Source organism: Seriola lalandi, unplaced genomic scaffold (assembly GCF_002814215.2).
Source record: "Seriola lalandi dorsalis isolate HSWRI2012SDOR001 ecotype SW California unplaced genomic scaffold, Sedor1 jcf7180002054548, whole genome shotgun sequence".
Taxonomy (NCBI): domain Eukaryota; kingdom Metazoa; phylum Chordata; class Actinopteri; order Carangiformes; family Carangidae; genus Seriola; species Seriola lalandi.
The window spans coordinates 274,272-294,695 of NW_019525101.1; the positions used below are offsets into that span (position 1 = coordinate 274,272).

The window sequence follows — 20,424 nt, forward strand, 5'->3', positions numbered from 1 at the left end:
AAGTCTGCCTGACATATTGGAATGCAGCAGTTGCAGCCGTGAATCAGACCAGGACGTCTCTTAAGTGTTTTTTTTGTTTTGTTTTTTTAAGCAAATGTTGAAAGCATACTAAGTTCAATACATTCGCCATAGGATAGAACACCTTGTGCCCATGGATATGTCCTACATTCTTTAGGAGGGGAACAACGTTGTGCTCTAGAGGGAACAAGACAGGAAAACCAGAGTAGAGCAGAAATACTGCAGCAGTGAAAAAAGTGTAATCTCTCAAGATATACTGGTTTCAGGTCACTGAATAAGGACATAAACTGCCAACCCTGCACTGCAAATTCTCCCATCTATGCTGCTCATCAATATTCCAACATTCATAGCCTTCAGATTATATGGTATCATCTTATATAAATGAGGCACTCATTTAATATGAATAATAATTCCATTCATCCATCATCTACGTGTGCTTTACATCTATCTATACCACATAGTTCAGTTTTTCAATCCGTCCATCTGTTGGACACAAGGACAAGACTTAACTTAACACTCAACAAAAAGACAACAAAAAATAAACTCAGAGTCAATTTAAAAACAGTTTAACAATTCAGACTCCATGCTGTTATATTCAAGGTGCACAAACACGAAAAGGAATCACAACGGATAACATCAGCTTGGCTCACAACAGCAGGCAACACACACAAGATGTTCATTCCCGTGCAGCACGCTGACAGGTCTGATACTACCTGCAGACCCTTCAGAAAAATGATGAAATAAAACAACAATCATAGTCCGACTTTGTCTTACCTGTATTTAGAAGCAAAATTACATACATGTTACCAGTTAACGCTTAGTTACAATAAGTAGCATAATTTTATCTTTATGAACTGTACTTACTGACTTATGCAAGGTTAAAAGGAGAATTTCATACGGTCTGAAAAAGGTTACATCACTTACATGCACATTAATATCCCAATTGTAATGAGGCTTTTCTTTAAGAGTTTAGTTTTAGTGTTTCAATTTTATGTGTAGACGTGACACATTTCTGGGGACACCACCAGGGAAGTCATAGGGTGGGGAAGTAGGTGACTAATGCTCTCTCAAGTTGAGGTGCACACAGACTGTTCCAAAACAGCTGATTGTGCAGAGTGATGAGTAGCCACTGAGATTTGCCTTCTTCTCCTTCTAATGAGCTTGCTCCAGAAAATGAGCCCTGACGATTTTCAGCACTTCCAGTGACAGGCGAAATCCTTCGTGAACCATAATCAATAGTGTGACGACTTGCCATCAAATCAAAGGTTGGGAGGGGCAGAGAAAATGGAGACATTGCTCTATTTGATGCTCTATATAGCCACCAGACCATTTCCAGGCTCTGGGCTCCAGTGCACATGTGTGCTCGTTGGGGCTTTGCTGATAATTAGTTTGGGCTCAATAATCAATCTACATGCAATGAAATTGAAAACAGTGAATGTGTTAAATTAGCTGCCTCAGCCAAAGAGTTGGCCTGTGACAACAGAAAGGTAAAGAGCAATAGTAGAAATTATTCTGCAATACACAACTTACAACTTTGTGCACAAATACACAAAGTGAAATTGTTTACTGCATCATTTGGGGTAATTAAAAATAATGCTTACAAATTCTCCACAACTATGTTTTATTGTGGAAAAAAAGTACAGAATAACATTGCAACAATAACACATAAATATAAAATAGGGTTTTTTATTTGTGATCAAAAACAGAATGATGATGACAAATGTTTGACAAATGTTTGTGATATTTCCTGCCATGAAACAAGTGAGGAAGACATGTTAGAAGAGGAAAAGATGAAAAAATGCTAAAATGCAAAAGCATCCCAATGAGATGTTTAGTAACATTTCCAAACCACTGCTGTAGGTGTCGAGCTTTTAACAACATGGCTAAAAGATCTAAACTTTACTACTGTTTGGATTGTGTGAACTCACTTCAATTGCAAAATGTATTGAAATAACATTAATATAACAATAACATTGTGGCGATGAGAATTCATCATCACAATGTGAGAGGCCAACTCTCAGTTCCCAAGTTTTTCCCTGTTTAAGCCTCCACAGTATTTACTTCTCAAGCACTTACAGTAAATACAATGCACACACGCAATGTGACACCACCAACTGCTTCACATCTATATTTTGACACGAAGCTCCAACTGGCTTCCACTGAAATGTTCACATGAAACACCACATGGATTTTGTCACTGTTCATATCCACAACATGCTGTTTAGAAGTGTTTGTATGCTTTAAATTACTATTTTCCTGTTTAGATTGGTGCTTGTCCCATGACAGCAGTAGCCCATGGAGGATTTGATTGTAATGTACAAACAAAGCAATAGTTGTATCAAAATAACAGAGCTACACAACATCCATCTTTGAGTTTACAGCTCCATGTCAACAGCAAAGTCAAAAAAGAACAAAATAAAAAAATCAAAGCCTGAAGAGGTCTATCTGCTCAAAAATGTTACTATACTGTGTCTACCTGCAAAGCCAAGAAAGGAGAGTTTAGTTTAGTAAAACTGTGCCACATATTGCTTAGTGTATGTGTAAATAATACAGTAAAGATTCACTGAGCATGCATACTAATTGCAAAACCATTTCGCAGTCATCTATCTGCAAAAAAACCCAAAAAACACTGCAGACTAATTTAGTGTTTTCAGTTGATACAACACGACCAATATGCATTTTGTCTGCTAGACAAGACTAGTGCACCAAGAGGTACACTTACCCCAACACACAGAAAACAGGCCAGCTCTACACATTGAGTCTCCCTGATCAAATCGTCCTCTGCTCACTGTGAGATGAAAGTGCTGCCTCAGGACAGAAGACTGTAACCAGTCTCACATTTAAGCTTTATGCATGCTTTATACTGCTGCTGGATTTTAATTAAACGTATAATTTGAAACATTACATTTAAGAAAAACTGCTTCAAAGTATTTACACCTAATTTTCTCAGTTTCATATTATAATTTGCATGTTTTTGTAAATGTTATATAGAGTATTACAATATAAGTGTTTTAGCATATCTTTGCAATATTACTCCAACCTGAAAAGTTGACAGTAACATTCATTTACTTCTCAGCTCAACATACTGTATGCTACACTTACTTCAATACTACTATAGCAACTGTGGTAGAGTTACATCAAACGATCCGATGTCATGTGTTAAATAAAAACATCTGATTGAGATGTGAACATAAACAACCAGTGTTGTTCTCATTTTGTCTTGTGGGTCAAACCCATATGTATTAAACAGTCACATCACTGCCTGGTCCATCACTGCATGGATTCTGAGTGCTTATGTGTGAGTGTTTGGGTCTGTGTTGGTGTCCCAAGCAAACCGAGGGGGATACACTGGACTGTGTGGTTGAGAGAGCTTTTTTAAAATGGCCACACAGCATTTTTAAAGAAATAAGAGTGGTTTAAAACACTTAACTATGGTGGTGATCCTGACCGTTTTCTTTTTAATGAACAAAAGACTCTTCTATGCTCAAGCATAGTAAAGGAACATAGCCGGAGCTCTTAACTTATGGATGTACATGTAGCCTGTACATCCATAAGGGACGGAGCATTAAGGGGTGTTCACAAAGTCAAGGTTTTTGAAAATGAAGAATTAACTGACCCTGTGTGTCAAAGAAGTGATCCATGATCATACTTTTTGATGCCTTTTTGGTCTATTATAAAGAAACTTTTTGTTAGAACCCAGCAACCACACAGGAGAGCAGATTTAAGGCTTCCTGGGAAATCAGAAAACTGCCAACAAAGTGAGTTGAATAGTAGTGATATAAATATGTTCAGCTTGACCCTCAGCTCAGGAAAAAGTGAGAAATTATCTCTCTGCGGTTAGTAGTTCAAAAGGGCTTAGATGAACACAACAAATGGTTCAGAAAGTACGGTGCACCTTACCAGACTTTGGAATGCAAATGCATAACAGGTCATCAGGGAAAACACCATTCAAACCACCCACAGTTTGCTGTTAGTGTGCAACAACAATGATTATTAACAGACAAACATGTTCACATCTTTTAAAAAAAAAAAAACAAACAAAAAAAAACAGGTGGAGAACACACAGTTATCCATTTGCACCTCATAGTGTATTACCTGCTAAACGCTGGGTGACACAACTTTCCACAATTCACACTACAAAACAGAGGAAAGACAAATTTGTTGAGAATAAAATCTTTCAAAAGACATTTGCGGTTTTGAAGACTAGCTGCAAATAAGCAGTATTTTCTGTTGTTATGTTCTGAATCTGCAGATTTGATCATATTCAAGACAGTCTGAAAAAGGTAACATGATTTACATGCACATTAATATCCCAAATTGTAATGATGTTTTACCTTTAGAGTTTTGTTTTAGTCAATTTTATGTTTCCCTGACTCGTGATTATTTTAGTATGATGTTGGAGTGCTTTGCTGATTGTTTTCACTTAACAAACGTACTGTAAGTGAACACTTTTTGTGCTGACACTGTACCACTCAAAGCGAGGACTCAGAAAATGACCGCCTTTTTAAAATGAAAAAGAAAAAAACAAGTGTAAGGAATTCACCAAGACAGCCTGACTGACCCATTCAAGCAAAAATGACCTGTTAACAGGGAAACTGTTTGATAGATAACACCTCTACTCTAACTTTCCTGTCCACCCTCCTGTATTTTGTCAATCTGAACAACTTTACCACACTGTGCCTGTAAAGAGAATGATGTTTGTAGTGGCCAATGCTGATTATCGCATGTTTCATTCTGCCATGATGTCTTTTCACCTGCTGCCACACTGGACTGATGGCACTTAGGAGTGGGTGATGTGTGTAAAATCCTCTGGCATTATATGTCATTTCATACCACATCATTGCATTATCAATATATATCATGATAATGGTCAATTTTAATGCTATATTAATTGAAAAAGTGTTTATGAATACAAAAAACTATCTAACAAATTGAATTCCATATACTGAAAGAAGATTAAGGCAAAAAAAAATTAAAAATTCAACACTGCCATAACACGGTCCTGCTCACTGATAATGGTCTAACATACCCAGAGTTATTAAAAGGGATAGCTACTATGTTTTAAGCTGCACTGAACACAGTGCTCTTGAAGTAAGTTTCATTCTTGCAGACATGGTCAGATGATGTTTTGGACAACATGTTTTACATGTGAGTTCTACAAATATTCCCTGTCAGCCTGCACAAGATCATGTGAACCACTAAAAATAGGCTCAAACATGTACAGTAATGACAGTAGAATGCTGAGGCTGACATTCACGGAGGTGGGTGAAGTCACATGTCAAAGACGGGACTGAGCCATGACTTTAGCAGTAACATGCACATCACAGCACAGCGTTACAGTGTAAGTATGAGTGACAGTTATCTATGTAATGGAGCCTTTTTTATGTTAAAGCAGATTAGTACATGCTAATGTACTAAAGTAATTGCTTAAACTGGTCCCTCAATAATAACAGAGTGGAGTTTGCTCGCTCTGTGTGTCCCCGACATGTATTTATCCAACTGTCGGTCATGTGCAAACTCCACAAAACTAAACTGATACAGTGAACTTTGACATGGAGGCAACAAGGCCCAGGCATCACTGATTCACCAGTTCTACTTGTGTTCAAGGTCAAAGGAGTTTTGCTTTATCTGCATCAAAACATCATAAGCATGTGATAGAGTCCGTCTTACTGACCAGAACACTGAGTGTCTGTCTTAATCACTGCCAACTACCTTAACTCTGTGTGATACAGCCACAGTATCTGCCTTTCTTTTAGGCTGTTCTATGTTGCCTCTTCACAGAAAGCTGCCCCACCCTGTCACGATTACGTAAATCATCATGGATGTGTAAATAAGTTTCACACATCATGATGGCAGACCTCGTTTTTTTTTTCTTCCCCAAACTGGGATACAACTGCAGTCTCAGAGTAGAAATGACTATTTGCCTCCTCAACTCTGTTAATCAAATCCAGGTTTCCTAAATGTTAATTATTCATGTTTCCTTTTTGGTTGTATTGTTTTATAGTATTTATACTACATATTATGTCTTGAGGAGGGTTGAAATCATGTTCTTTACATATTACACTAGGCTATATACAAGGCACTAAAATTATATTGCCAAATTGAAGTTTTGTGTTTTGGATTTACTTAAAGTGCAGAGCAGATTAGGCTGTGGTTTTTAGCCTGGCCTCTTTATCCCTGTGGCAGCTTAAATCCGTCTTTGCCTTTTATTACTCATCCAGTGTAAAGACTTTCCTCCTTATTACTTTTGCTAAAACACAGCCAACTGTTGGACGAAATGCACTGTAATAAATGCAAAAATAACAATGAGTCAAGTTTTAGTTTTATCACTTTGCTGTTGCCTTCATGAAGTTGCCCTCTAGTACATCTGATACAGATTTATTTTGTAGATTTATCCTACAACGATAAAAACCAATTGCTGAATTAGAAATTATCTTGCAGTGGCATGTTGCTCCTCTCAGAGTGAAAAACAGCAGAGATGTGAGAGTAACACAGTGAGGGGAGGAATGTGTCAAGAGAGTGCAGTGTGACAGTTCTGGCACAACAAGCTTCTTCACAACCATTTTTCAATTATTCCATCTCTGCTGAACAAAATGCAGCACATAAGAATTTGGTGAGACAAAACAGCCATATCATATTTTAGTAAAATTAGGATTTTAATTTCTAAACCTCATATTGAAAAAAGATTAAACTGGTGCCATGATGGGCCATCAAGGAATTTGATTCCATTAGATTTCAATTAGCATTTATTTAACAACAAAATAATTGACACCAATTGTGATGACATGACTTCAGTGCAACAACATAACATTGGGGGAAATCTACTATAACAGGGGTTTCTGAGGGGAATGAGAAAGTGAGTGGAGCTTATATATGCCCAAAATTAAGCTAAAATGGCTAGGGTAGCAGATGAAAATTGACGCTAGTGTCATGGTGTGGGCTATGATGCAAACAGTCTAGACACAGAAGTAAATCTGAGTAACAAAATGGTATCTACCCTCTTTTACTGTGTTGGACATCCTGCAGGCATCTGGACAGAGTACCTGTCTTTGTCCACTCGACACTACAAGCGGGTTTAAGAGTAACTGGTGGGTAAATCTGAAAGTTCCTGAGTCGAACAAACACTGCCTAAGTTTAGTCCGGCAGATTCACACAGCTTGTTCTCCTTGAAGTGAAAGTTCAAGATGACTGGTCAACAATCCTTTCATGTGGACAGACATGTGATGACTGTAGTGCTGAAAGCAGTGTGGATGATCACATGGACGTAACATTGTTGAACATATCCTTGTACTTATGACAAATGAAAAGGCCACGAACTCTCACCCCTGTCAAAAAGAGGGAACTGTGAATCATTGCATTCCCACTAGCTGACGTAAACATGATAGAATGGCTTTTTATTGTCAGCCTTTGCCATCAAGATTATTAACTCTGCCTTGGCACTGGTAGAAAACAACAGACCAACTATGCAATAAAATAACCTCTTCAATAATATGAATATGTAAGAAGTATCTAAAAACTGATATTTCCACACAGTACGTTTGTTCTTGTTTTTATTTAAGGAATTTGTTATGAAGATAGATAACTGAGGAAGCGCTGAATAGAAAAGGCTTTGAACTGAAAGGGCATAACTGCAAATAGAGAGTGGCAACGCGAAGGCTTGCGCAATGTTGGCTACACATCTGGAGTTTCAACGGCATACTGTAGTGTTCAAAAAATGTTACCCAGTGGCATTCTCAAAGCATACACAAGAGACTTACTGTTCGTTGACGACAAAGATGCAGTTGTCTTGTGATGGTAAGCCCGAGACAGGATGCTTGCAGGTCACCTTCCGCTCATTGTGACTATTGGGAGTAGGGTGGGGGAAAAAAAAAAAAAAAAAAGAGTCATCAATGTTAGAATACACTGCACACACACATCAGTAAAAACAAGCCCATCAGTAATACTGCATCTATGCTTAAAAATGGTTTGTGGATACGCTGTGTATTGCCCTGAAAGCCCAAACATATTTTCAAAGAACTTAATTTGCCAAACATGAAAGCATATGATGTGGAGTTTGTATTGGCTGGGTAAAATTGGGAATATTCAGTGGAGACAGAACAGATACACAGTATGGAAATAATATTAGCAAGGTGAGAGGAGTTTATCAATTCAAAAACGTGCTGCTGTAAAACTGCAAATTTCCTCACTGTGGGACTAATAAAGGGATATCTTATCTTAAAAAAAGTGAAAACTGGTCCAACCACACATACGTTTCAGTATGACACCAGAACAAGCATTCATGCCATAACATAATCCAGGTAAAATCAAACTGATGATGCTTATGGAAAAAACAACAGCTCAAGTGCAGAATGAAAAGACAAAGTATGGCACTAAGGGTACATAAAGCACATAAGGTATAGCAAAAGGTCCACAGCAAAATACCCATTTCCTTCTTAAATAAGAGGATCACAACTTTCACAATGACTTAAAACAATATACAAGAGGAGAAAAGAGCAATTTAGACCTAGATCAGTGTGTACAAAATTTCAACTTTCACAAAATCATGACCAAATCTACAGGCTCCATAAGGCTGCCGTGCCATCCTACACTTGTCAACTAATGCACACAGACCACACAGCCTAGTCTTTGTAGGGAAACCCAAGGATTGGAGCCTTTACAACAGGAGCAGCTTTCCAGTAAAGTCGAGCCTGGTCAGTGTGGTGTGTGTGATGAATTTGCCATGGGGTGGAAGGCTCAGTGAACTTCCCAGTCAGAATTACAAGCTTCACTGTTCTTCACTGTTACTAGTAAATCCTAAATCAAGTCTTTGTTTCAACAGTGTCGTTGGCATAGTGACTACTAGACTGATTAATTAATTCAAGAAGATCCAGGTGATCAACTACCTATCTTATACCCTACAATTAAAAGATAGAAAATCGATGGCAGATTTATTTTACTGTTAGTGAGTTACAGCGAAGGGAAGTTCAGTAGCTGTAAAGAGTATGTTAATGCCAATATATGAATCAAGTATATTGACAGCTGCAGACATTAAACAAGGCATTAGAGAATATGAGTAAAGGGAAGAGCTGCAATGTCAACAACAGTCTTCAGAATTACTACTGCCTTTACTGGACAGTTATGCTATATTTCAGCTCAGTCAGGCTGTACTATAAACAGGAGAGAGTCAAGCTCCATCCCAAAAATAACAGTTTTTAAACATGGGGTAGTCGTACTGAAAAGAGCAAATACCAAGTATGAAATAGGGGGTTTAGTTTCAGTTTAGCCTGGAGAGCAACTGTCTCCACAGCTCTGGTCTATAATTACTGGAGGCACTGTTGGCAGCAGAGTATTCTGTGCGGTCTTGGGGCAGACGAATGGCACCATTTTTCTTAGCTATCCCATCACACATGCCTGTGCTGCTCTGCACATAGGTTGGCTACAGACTTAAGAGAAGAAATAAAGTTTGAATAGGTATTTATGTGCACAGTAGTCTGATGAAAGGATGATGTTACACAGATTGGAATTAATAATCAGATCCAATGACGTATCAGTTTCAAACAATCCAATTTTTGAGAATCTTTTAGCTTTGATACTCTTGATTCGCTCGCAAATAATTGCTTAATACATGCACCACAAGTTTGCTTTCATGTGGCACTTCAGCCATGGCTAAAAGGAAAAGAGGCTCTAATATATGGGTGCATTTTGCCCACCTATTAATTGGCAATGCACGCCATTTCATTACAGGAAAACAAAGTGTTTGATACCTTATAGGATATTTTAAAAAGAAAAGAAAATCTCTCCTGTGTATCCACCTTGGGGGGTATATTATCTCCTGTAAAGTGAACGCAAATGAGTTCATAGAGCACCTACTGCCATAACTCCACACGCTTACAATGCATATACTGAATAAATTGGAGTGTTGAAGTGAATTATTACCATGAACCATGTTTGAATGGCATGCATCCTTCAACTATGCAACAGGTTATCTGTACATATCATTTTGCATACTTTTAATGTTGCTTAAGAAATGTAGTTATAGTTTCAATAAAGCTGTTTCGCATTAAAACTAAAGCAAATAACTGTGTAACATGGAAGGATTGCTAGTATTACCACTCTGCAGCTCTGTGCTGTTTTCAGCTGCTTTCTTCATTATTTTGGTTTGGCAGTCGATGTGGTGAAGTCCCAATGCTTCTAAATGATGGTACACTACACAAATGACTGTACACCACTTGTCCAATGAAAAAAGGCAAAGTAAAAAAAAAAGCCAAAGTAAACAAGAGAAACATTTACTGCAGCTAGCCAAAAGAGACCAAGACACTTTTCTCATGGTTAAAGAGACCAAACCAAGGCTACAAGGCAATCTATCTATCTATCTATCTATCTATCTATCTATCTATCTATTAGCAACACCTGTTCATCAAGACTTTTGAAGGGACACTGGATCCAAAATGATATAGTAGTTGATGTAACCTTTTTGTTCTGGGGTCACACAAAATTCTTAAACTTTCTTTCTGGAGCACATGGCTGTTTGACATTTGTTTGATGACTCCCTCACACTGGCCTCTGACCTGCCTGTGGAGAGGTTAAAAATGCAGATGATGTCACCTTTAAAAATCAATAGAATATCACATAAAATAAATTTCAGATAAAATTCAATGTTTGACTTTAATCAAGTAATTAGCTGATACATTTATCCAGTTTTATCTGTCAGCAAGCTACAAGAAGCACCGCTGATGAACCTGAATTAAAAAGGATGTAAATCAACACCTAATATTATTGACTATTAAAAGTGTTCAGCCTCTTTTAGTTAAAATATCACTCTCAAAATGGAGCTGAGCAAGGTTCTGAAGGTTACATCTTTAAAATGAAAAGGCCCTCCTGATGTTGAGAAAGTTTTTGCAAATGTGCTGACTGACCTGTGTGCAAGGTCAGTGTCTTTACAAGGAGGCTACGTGACATCAAAGAGTCCCTACACCTATATGGGCGGAAGCTATTTAAGAAGGTCCTAAACATTCTCAACATGATCCATTTGCTATGGGAAGACAGTGAGGTCTTAAAGCTCAGTGGAAAACATGGGGCCAATGAAGTAACATGATGGCTGTGGTCATGTGTAGGCCAGAACAGGCAGGATGAGTAATATCAACACAGTTTCTTGTTTAGTAGAAAAATCTCCTTTTGGGCAACCTACAAAAGTAGCCCACAGCAATCAGTGGTGGTCTTAGATAGCTCTTAGAGCTATTTTGCTATCCTATTCAAACTATACAGTGACATTAAGCATACCAATGTGACAGGCTTGACAACACTGAGAAAAAGGATGAAGGCATCCCACGTTGCAGATACGGATATTATTCAAAATCACTTACTGCCTCCACATGGCTTCGGGAGCTGATTGCAAACATGACAGGATCATATTACGAAACAATTATTGACAAAATATGTGGGTTGATTCCCATGTCTTAAACATCATCACATCACTAGATAACAATGCAATCAAAGTTGATGACAGCAGCCACTTGATGCTGCACAGCTACCAGCTCAAAATTAAATCTCCCTTTAAGTAAATATGTTTTCAGAAATACCTCTGCCAACTCATTTTAGCTTACAACACCCTTTAAAATGGTCACACATGCTCTGAAGGATGTGGTCTGTGGTCACTTCAGTCAAGAATAAGTTAGCCTAAAACCATGGGGCTGTATAGTAAACGAAGCATATGGTATCATTTTTGCTTCAATTGAGGGCAAAAACATTGTATGCTCTTCATGTAGGCTCAGGATTTCGTCATGTTTTCCAGGGGTAGATGTTAGTTTATGGGGTGGCTATGGATGAGGGCCACCAGGATGTTCTTTGCCTCTTGACCTCAGATGTGTGGAGGTGGGGAACTAGGAGTGGCACTAAGAGCCAACCAACCTACAGTGAGGAGGGCTGGGCAGGTTTCTGGGCTCTGGACTATCCTGTCCACAATAATTAGCAGTGAGCTGCAGTAATGAAGAGCTTAAGATCTAGGGGTCAACACTCCACAGGCTTAGCTTTTATTGTTCAGGGTGGGTCTTTGAGCCTTTACTCCCCTTCTAGTATAGTTTAACCACAAACAACTGAGAGGTTCCAAAAAGGATCTTTACATTAGAGAGAAGGGGGAAAGGTCTTCATGAGTTTTGACATCATATCACTGTGCTCTACTGGAGGCTCCTTTGTATAATTATTTCATTTGAAAATCAAACCAAAGCTGGAACCCAGATCTTTGCTTGATACATTTTTGAAGAGGTGAAGTGGGGGCAAACATTTGGTTTAGCATTCCACTCCACTCGCATCATCTGTGAAGCCAAAAACAGCTGTTTAATTTTGGGTAATTTACCCTGAGAAATTATCTTTGATGTTTATTCAAGTCTGAAGCTCATTAAAAATAAAAACAAAGTTGTTAGATTGCTGAGTTCCAACATCATTGTCAAAAAATCTGAACTCAAAAACCCATCTCTCCCTCAATCTCTCTATTCTTTTGACAGTACAGTGGAGTAAAAATAGATTTTTAAAAAATAGCAGAAAGAGTGTGTTGATTGTCAACCACTAAAGAGTTATTAAGGGGGTAAATAACCTCATTACATCTTTACTTTCTACAGACGATGGAAGAAAAATAAAACTATTTGTGGCCGTATGTTTTGTCAAATCTTTCAGTGTGGAGTAACTGTAAAAACTGAGGGGGATTTCCTGGAACAAAATTCTCTCTAACATGAAGAGTTTGAACTGCTGTAGCTAATTTGGATATGGGGGATTTTATGAAAAAAAGGCTTTCAGAACCAAATCTGTGACTTTGACACACTCAACTTGAAGACAACAATTACCTGCTCTGTAATGTAACTGAGATGAGAGTGGGGGAAGATTTTGATGGATGTGTGACACTTTGAGCCACTTACTGACATCCATTAATAATTACTTAACCACTGTATTTTATGGCATTGAGGGTGTGCTCTAAAAATGGACCAGTGATCAGTGGTCAGTTGTTTTAGTAGAAAAAATATGTTGTACAGCTTAGAAGAAAATAATTATTCTCTTTTAATTAAGGGTTTAATTTCTTTACTCTAACACATTTCATTTGTGCTGCTGTATTAGAAAAAAAGATTGCTACAAGATTCAAGCTCTGTGCCTTTCACTACCACTTTTAACTTTTGGAAACCTCAAGCAAACCAAGCCATGGCTCTCTGTCCTTTCTATAAATACATACTATCTACCCACAGCAAATGTTTTTATCTTAATTATTTTTAACTCAATGCCTTTCAAGCTGCTTCAAGGCCTCTACTGACTGCTTATCCCATTGTCTGGAAGTGAACAGAGCAGGTCAGAACAATCATGCAATCTGTCCTCCTTTCCCAAGGATGATCTAATGACATACTGCACACAGTAGATGCTTTAATCAGGGCTCCTCACAGTAGCAAAAGTGAGAACATTTGAGCATGTACTGCCCAGGAGGATCACACCCTTACACTGGCAGTGCTGTACTAGTGAAATCATACCATCCTATTTAAACCACACTCTATGGTACACATTCAGCTCAAGCTTCCTTAGCCCAACAAGTCACTTTTAATTCTGCTTTCACACCATTTGGTGACATTAATATCACCTAATGAGACCGTATGTATACATGTAGCAGAATTAAACTCAATCACTATTTAAATGTAGAAATGCAGCCTAATTACCTATATTACTGTTCAAGATCACACACATTTCTAGATCATTTCTAAATACCAGACATCATAGGAAAACCTACAGGCTATGACTGCAGCAGGAAAACTTCTTGGTCCCTTAAACAAATCCAACTGCAAATCACAAAAACAGAGCCTTTCAGTGATAATTAATTCTCTTGTTAATGCTCATAAATCTAATCCTATTACACAGGAAGGAACTTGGATACAATGTCAGACAAGGCGAGCCGGTACTGATTAACGCTTTCATATTATCATCAGGTGAGTACTCTTAGCTAGCATAGAAAAGAGTTGGGCTGCAGTGGAACACCTCAATACCACATGGACACTGACTGGAAGTATGAATAGCCCTCCTCACAAAAGCTGAGCTGAATAAGCAGAATAGGCAGTTTGTGAGAGGGCATGTGGGGGGCAGCAGGAGAACAGACAAAAAAGACAAAACAGGGGCTTTGCAGTCACTGAGAGGCCGCATGAAATGCAGTGCAGCAACATGAAGCAAAGTGGTGTCACGAAATGGCAATACCTGGACTACTATAATACCCTTGACTAATTGGGGAACACACATTTAAGAAAATGTTGTGGTAAAACTGCACCACAGCACATCACTGTAAAGAACACAGCCCATAGTTTCAGCTGCATGCCGGTTAAGCTTTGACTTTCACCTTAGACCTTTTTTACTTAAACACAGAAACCAGCTGCTCATTCGGGCAACAAATCTGATTTTTTTCACAAACAATTCAATTAGCAGCTCCCTAGAAGCAGCTGTGACTGTGTGCAAAGTGTGTCAAGGTGACACAGCTGAACAGGCTATTCAAGAAGATTTCAAAGCCATGGAAACAAGCTGCCTCGTCGAGGAAAAATAAAACGCTGATTGCAAGAAGAGAAATTTCATATTTGTGGAGAAAACTCTGGAATCAGCTAGGGGTGCATTGCAGTGCATCGCAGTCACACAAACCAAGCTTTATTGTGGCCTTCTGACTAGAGGCACCGACATGACAAAAGGATTGATTCCTTAAATGTTTGTTCATGAAAGAGAAACTAACTTTCCAACGTTGCAGTAGCCACACATCTTAAGTTTCTTTTTTCCCTTTCAGTGTCTATAAAACTGCCCTGCCCCATTAAAGACGTCAGTAGGCAGCCATTCAATATGACTTTCAGGGTAGTATGTGGAAGAAACCCAAATCATTTGCTGTCTGATATTTGTGTTTTCACTTCGTTAAAGTGATGTAGGAATCACATCTATACTGCAAATCTCTGTAGATCCAGGACAAAGAGCAGAAGGGTAGCAACCAAAATAGAATTCAAACTTGTCAAATCAAGGTCAGCTACTCAAAGAAATAGATGGATGAGAGGCAGGGATGGTGCAGGCAAATAAAGAAATAACAAAAACATTACATTCAGCTCTCTACTAAAACAGTAGTAAGAAATGGGAAGTAACAAATGCTTTCAGGTGTTCCACATACTGGAGTAAAGAGGTAAATTAAATGAGAAGCATTTGAATTCATGCAAAATTGAAAATGCTTCTTTTAATAACACTATGCACACATGAGCTAGTGTCATGCACCTACTGTAGTTGAGAAAGCACTTATTTGATGGCCACTTCTTACATTTATTTTCTCCACAGCTCAGTAAAAACACAAATACCTGACAAGGATGATAGGCCTGTATATAATAATACATGCGTAGTTTTGAATATGAGGAGGACTATTCTGTGGTTTTTGCTGATTTATCTTTGAAGACTCCAAGCCTGGAATCAAATGCAGCCCCGCCCTCCTCCTCCTCCTCCTCTCCCCTTGATGTCTTCTGCTCAGTGAGTGCTGGGACTGGACCACCACTCACAATGTCAATAACGGAGCATCTGTTTATCTCCATTATTGTTGACCTGCTCTTTAATGAGATTATAGCCTTGATTTAAAGAATTTATTTGTAATGTTAGTCTAGAAAACATTGCCACATCCAAGATCCTTAAACTGTCAACTGTCTAAAGGTCTGCAAAAATGTTTAATCTTTTTACAGAAAATCATCTATTGATTAAAAAATGCCTTAATTTAACAGACATTAGCTTGTGAATGCAATGATGTTTTGCAGTTGACTCAAATGTTGGAGAGCGCTCCACCCCCAGGCCCACCTCCACAAGTAAACTCTGTCTGTAGGAAAACATTGGGAAAAGAAACATTGCTGAAACATCAATGTTTCCAGGTCTGTAGAAAACACACTCAACATTGAAGACAATGGTCACTGAATGAGCTCATTGAGAAAGTGAACAAGCACTATGGGACAGTAAAGCCCTGCCCTCTTTCCCTGATGGTTTCACAAGTGTCAGTCTAATCTTTCTATGCTTTCTACAGTGATAGAGACACCACACACAAGCTAAACCATAATATACTGTAAGTATGATGTTTAATATGGGGTTTTAGTTGTTCTGTATGCAAACATGCACTTAGTATTCGATCAATCAGACCACAAGCCCCAACAGAAATACTTCAATCAAAACATGAAGGATCAAAATAGTGTTCAGGGTTGCCATATTTTTCCATGCGGACACAAAAATAGTGTATAGCTAGCTTTATAGATGATGCGTGTGCATGGTCTAAGGCCACACATAAGAGTTCAACAAAGTAAGAAAGCTAACATCATGCCTAAAATAACATCCTACAGGCTCATGAGGAACAGGTTCAACTGCTCCCTATGTGTTTCCAGGATTTCTGGCATAAACGGCATGCTCAAAAAGCAAAGACAATAAACTACACGTTGCTAAAAAGTTCTAGTGGATGTGATCTGAGCTGAATGGGTTATTAAAGAGATGACATAGTCTGGGTCACGGCAGGAGAGACAGTGGGCAACAGTATAATTATGGCCTAACTCACTGTGATTAACCGATAAAAGCTTTTAAAGATCATCCAGAACCACTGTCAGGAAGAGAAAATATCATCTGATGCATAGCAATGGAATGCAGTCATGGGGGGGAAACTGTGTCTCTTAAGTGCTGCTTATAGTAAAGTGATGGCCAACACCTAAGGAAAAATGGAAATGGAAACGCTGTTTCAATTATTGTGTGCATCAAAACTGGCAGGACAAGCTCTCTCTTCTGAGCAACAATAGATCTGCATCTAGATCATACAACTGTACACTAAAAGGTAGACTAACCAGACAAAACAGAAATTGAGCCATAAAGTCAAAAGTATTTTTCCTCCAGGGGTTTGAAATCACTGTTGTGTGCAGTTGATGGATACTCCTGGGGCTCAGCTTAATTGACCAACAGAATATGAGTCTTTGAAACTATGAAAAATAAAATAGATATTTGATTTGCAATTTCCTTTTGACATTGCAGGTCGTAAGTAGAGTAGGTGCTTGTCACACCAAGCATGCACGATTTCTTTTATAGCTGATAACGAAAGAGAACAATAGTTATTATAAAGAAAATAACTGAAACTAACTAGAGAAGATATCACAGAAAAATGGCTAAATAAGTAACACATAGCATTTATATGAGACTATATGAAGTCCAAGTATACTGAATCCTGTGTCCAGTGGAAAAGACGCAGTTTGTACATAAAGCCATGTGAGGAACAAAACGCTTACTGGGAGCCTGGCAGGAGCTGGTTATAACTGAGGGCTGCATGTAAATAGCTTTCTGCTAGCTACCAGCCATCACGGTGAGCACAATTAAACACCCCAAACAAAACAATTACCATCGCGTTAAAAGCAAAGCCCGCTCAGTGGACAGCATGTCCCACACATGAACAGCACTGCAGCTTCTCTACTTACGATGAAAAGCTCCCATGAATGTCCGGGCAGTTTAACAATCGCAGCGAAGTCAAACGGGCAAGAAAATCGCGCAGAAAAACGCGTAGCCGTTTTATCCAGATGTAAACGTCAGATGTAACGGCGTCTGAGTTTTTTCTACTTTGGAGAAGCTTTTGTTGTGAAGTGCGCCCTCGGTCCGTTACTGCTGCTGCTGCTGCTGCTACTGCTGTGCTCACAAGGCAGAAGCACTCGCACCGACTGCTGCGCCGCGTGCGCCCGTAGTAGAGACACCGTGAAACCCGAGAGGCGATGATGTCACGGTCCGGATGTACAGCAAGCAAGGTAGTCAGCGGTGCTTTTATTACTCCTGCCCAGCACAATTACAAACCAAGCAAACAGGGAATGTACACAGACCGAGAGACTGAGCAGCTACAGCGTGGTGGTGGTGGTGGTGTCCTAGTGAAGTGAATAAAGGATTACTGGACTTTCCGCTTAAAGACCTTTTAACGTGGCACATAATGTAATCTATGATTGTATGAAGTGTGGTGGAAAACCAGCAGGGACAATATTGCATAGAATTATTTACTATTATATCACAAAGTGAATCCCAGTTTAATGTAATAATAATCCTGACAGTATAATTAATTAAGTTAATGTGACCTGGATAAGCAGCAGAAATGGATGGATGGGTTAACCAATTAAAATAATTATTTTTCATTTATTATTAGTCAATTAATCGATTAGTCCATCAAAAGAAAATCAGGAGCTATTTAGAAAACTTATGTAGAGTCATTTTTGAAGAAAAAATGTCAATCACAATGTCAGTTTAAGCTGCAAAATGTAAAGCTCTCTCTTTCTCTCTGTGTTTGTGTGTGTGTGTATGTGTTTGTGTGTGTGTGTGTGTGGGGGGGGTGTAAATTAAATATCTTTGAATTTTAGAATGATGGACAAAAAACCGCAGGTGAGAGACTTTTTCTATTCAGTGCTTTTGAAAACTTGCAGATACCCTGTCACATGCCATTTACAATTTTCCAAACTCCACCACACATGGACATGTAAAATTGCATGGAAAAGTATGGGACAACCCAATAACAACTGAGGACATCCACATGAAGTGACTCCATAACCCAGATTTAAACATATTCCATTCCTCCATTGTTTATTTTGGGACAGTGTCCAGGCAAGTCAATAATTCGCATATAAATGAATTTGAGCTTTATTTCCACAGTGAGCTATGTTATTTCTGGCATTAATGCCTTAAATACAAATGTGGGTAGCTGCACTGCCCTCAGCTCATTCTCCAGCAAGTCCTGACAAAGCACCATGTTGAAAAATGAACTGTGGCAGCACGGGACTTTAAGAGGCTCATCATGAGAGATTTTTGGATCATCCTGATAAGAGTTGTGGTAAATGTGTTGCAAAACATTGTGGCCACAGAGTTCAAGTCATTGTAATACTGTATCTTCGGTCTGCCTTCCATTATTCCATTATAATCCCAGTTACTGGAACTATGCTATCTAGCTGAGGCTTGTTAGTTTCAATAGGATGAAGTGAGAGAAAGAACTGAATATCAAGTAGGTTCAGCAGGGAGCCTGAAGCTATTGAAGACATGAAAGCCTGGACAATGACCTCAGCTCCAACCTAGAAGCCAAACAGCTCCTCCACTCATCAACCTGCTGGGTGCAGTCAATGGTGCAGGAAGACATCCAGAGACAGTCAATACACACTTAATGGCTGCATTTCTCTCCCTCCTCCCTCCCTTTAGCAATACTTCCGCATTTCTTAAGAGTGTACTGTAGCTGTCAAAGTCACTGAGTTTTAATAAAAACTTAACACAATGCTAAATGCATTTTTATGGGTTGAAAACACAATGAAGAGACATTAACTCATATCAGTAACATGTAAAATACCTTGACCATACTACATTAATAATGCATTGTGCTTCCATACAAAAAAAAGGGGGGGGGGCTGCACTAAGACATTCAGTCCTTCAGCTATCCCTGGTCCTCTAGGGAGGGCCTCCCATGCTGGAGCGTGGTGCCAGGGGGATATGGCCACCACCTGCGGCAGAGAATGGACACCATACCCCCAGAGAAAGCAGAGGGAATAATGAGTATCTGGAGGATATGTGATATGATATTTAGTGACCCATCCATGAAAGATGAATCTGTGGCAAATAAGGACCTTGTGCTCCAACGCTCACAAAAAAGGTGTCCGAGGGGAAAGTCAAAGCAAGCTGTTCAGCCATCTGTGTATGTGCTGTGTTGCCACAGGACAGTGTGTGGTTTTTTTGTCCAGGATAAGTGAATCAATGTTTGCTGTCAGTGTCCAAATCAAACAACTGTCTACTGCTCTGAACAAAATCCTATCGACTGTCAAGCCCATCACATTGCTGTGAAGAAAACAGGACAGGGTGGTTACAGACATCAGTTCATATGTTTGATCCTTACAACACCCAGGTTGTGTTTAAAAGAAGAGTTTCTTTAACATATTGTCTTAGACAGACTGATTATAAGTCAGTCTGGGGGCATCATAAGATGATTAAAAAAGTAAATGTCACCATCACAGCCACCATGCCTCCCTGAATTACCCCAAACATACGTCTTCGGGCTGAGTTCAAAATCACAAATGCCGTAAATTTAAATTGCTCAATGTGTTTTACATTTTGCTGCCTCACATCTCAAAATGTCACAATGGGAGACCGAAAGCATATGTGAAATCAGTCACGATCAATCCAGCAGCTGAGCTATTGTTCTGACTGCAACTGTAGGCTATGTGTTATAAGTTCCTTTTCATAAATTAGGAAACATGCCAAGCTAAGGCTTAATAGTGAAAAAAATCCAAAGTAGTCCTTACACCAGCTCATCAGGCATTCAGAGGGAGTGGGAGACCTGGCTACTGTTCCAAGAATCTCTTTAAAGGGGGAGTATGACCATACCAAGGTCATATAAACTGTTTTATCTCAACCCAAAACTTAACTACTCCC

The 20,424-nt window shown here is 38.9% G+C and overlaps 1 protein-coding gene across 10 annotated transcripts in view; it reads right to left on the reverse strand.

Moving 5' to 3' along the window:
- Nucleotides 1–20,424, reverse strand: part of LOC111661652 (pleckstrin homology domain-containing family A member 5) — an 80,660-nt gene that overhangs the window by 28,202 nt on the left and 32,034 nt on the right. For 7 of the 10 annotated variants that reach the window (XM_087176327.1, XM_087176329.1, XM_087176328.1 and 4 more), the window contains exons 4-5: nt 7,776–7,859; nt 4,114–4,152 (exon numbers count right to left, since the gene is read on the reverse strand). In XM_087176327.1, coding sequence (XP_087032453.1) covers nt 4,114–4,152; nt 7,776–7,859 — 123 coding nt within the window. The remainder of the gene's footprint in view (nt 1–4,113; nt 4,153–7,775; nt 7,860–20,424) is intronic. The other 3 variants (XM_023415301.2, XM_023415298.2, XM_087176332.1) reach the window with 1 other exon arrangement.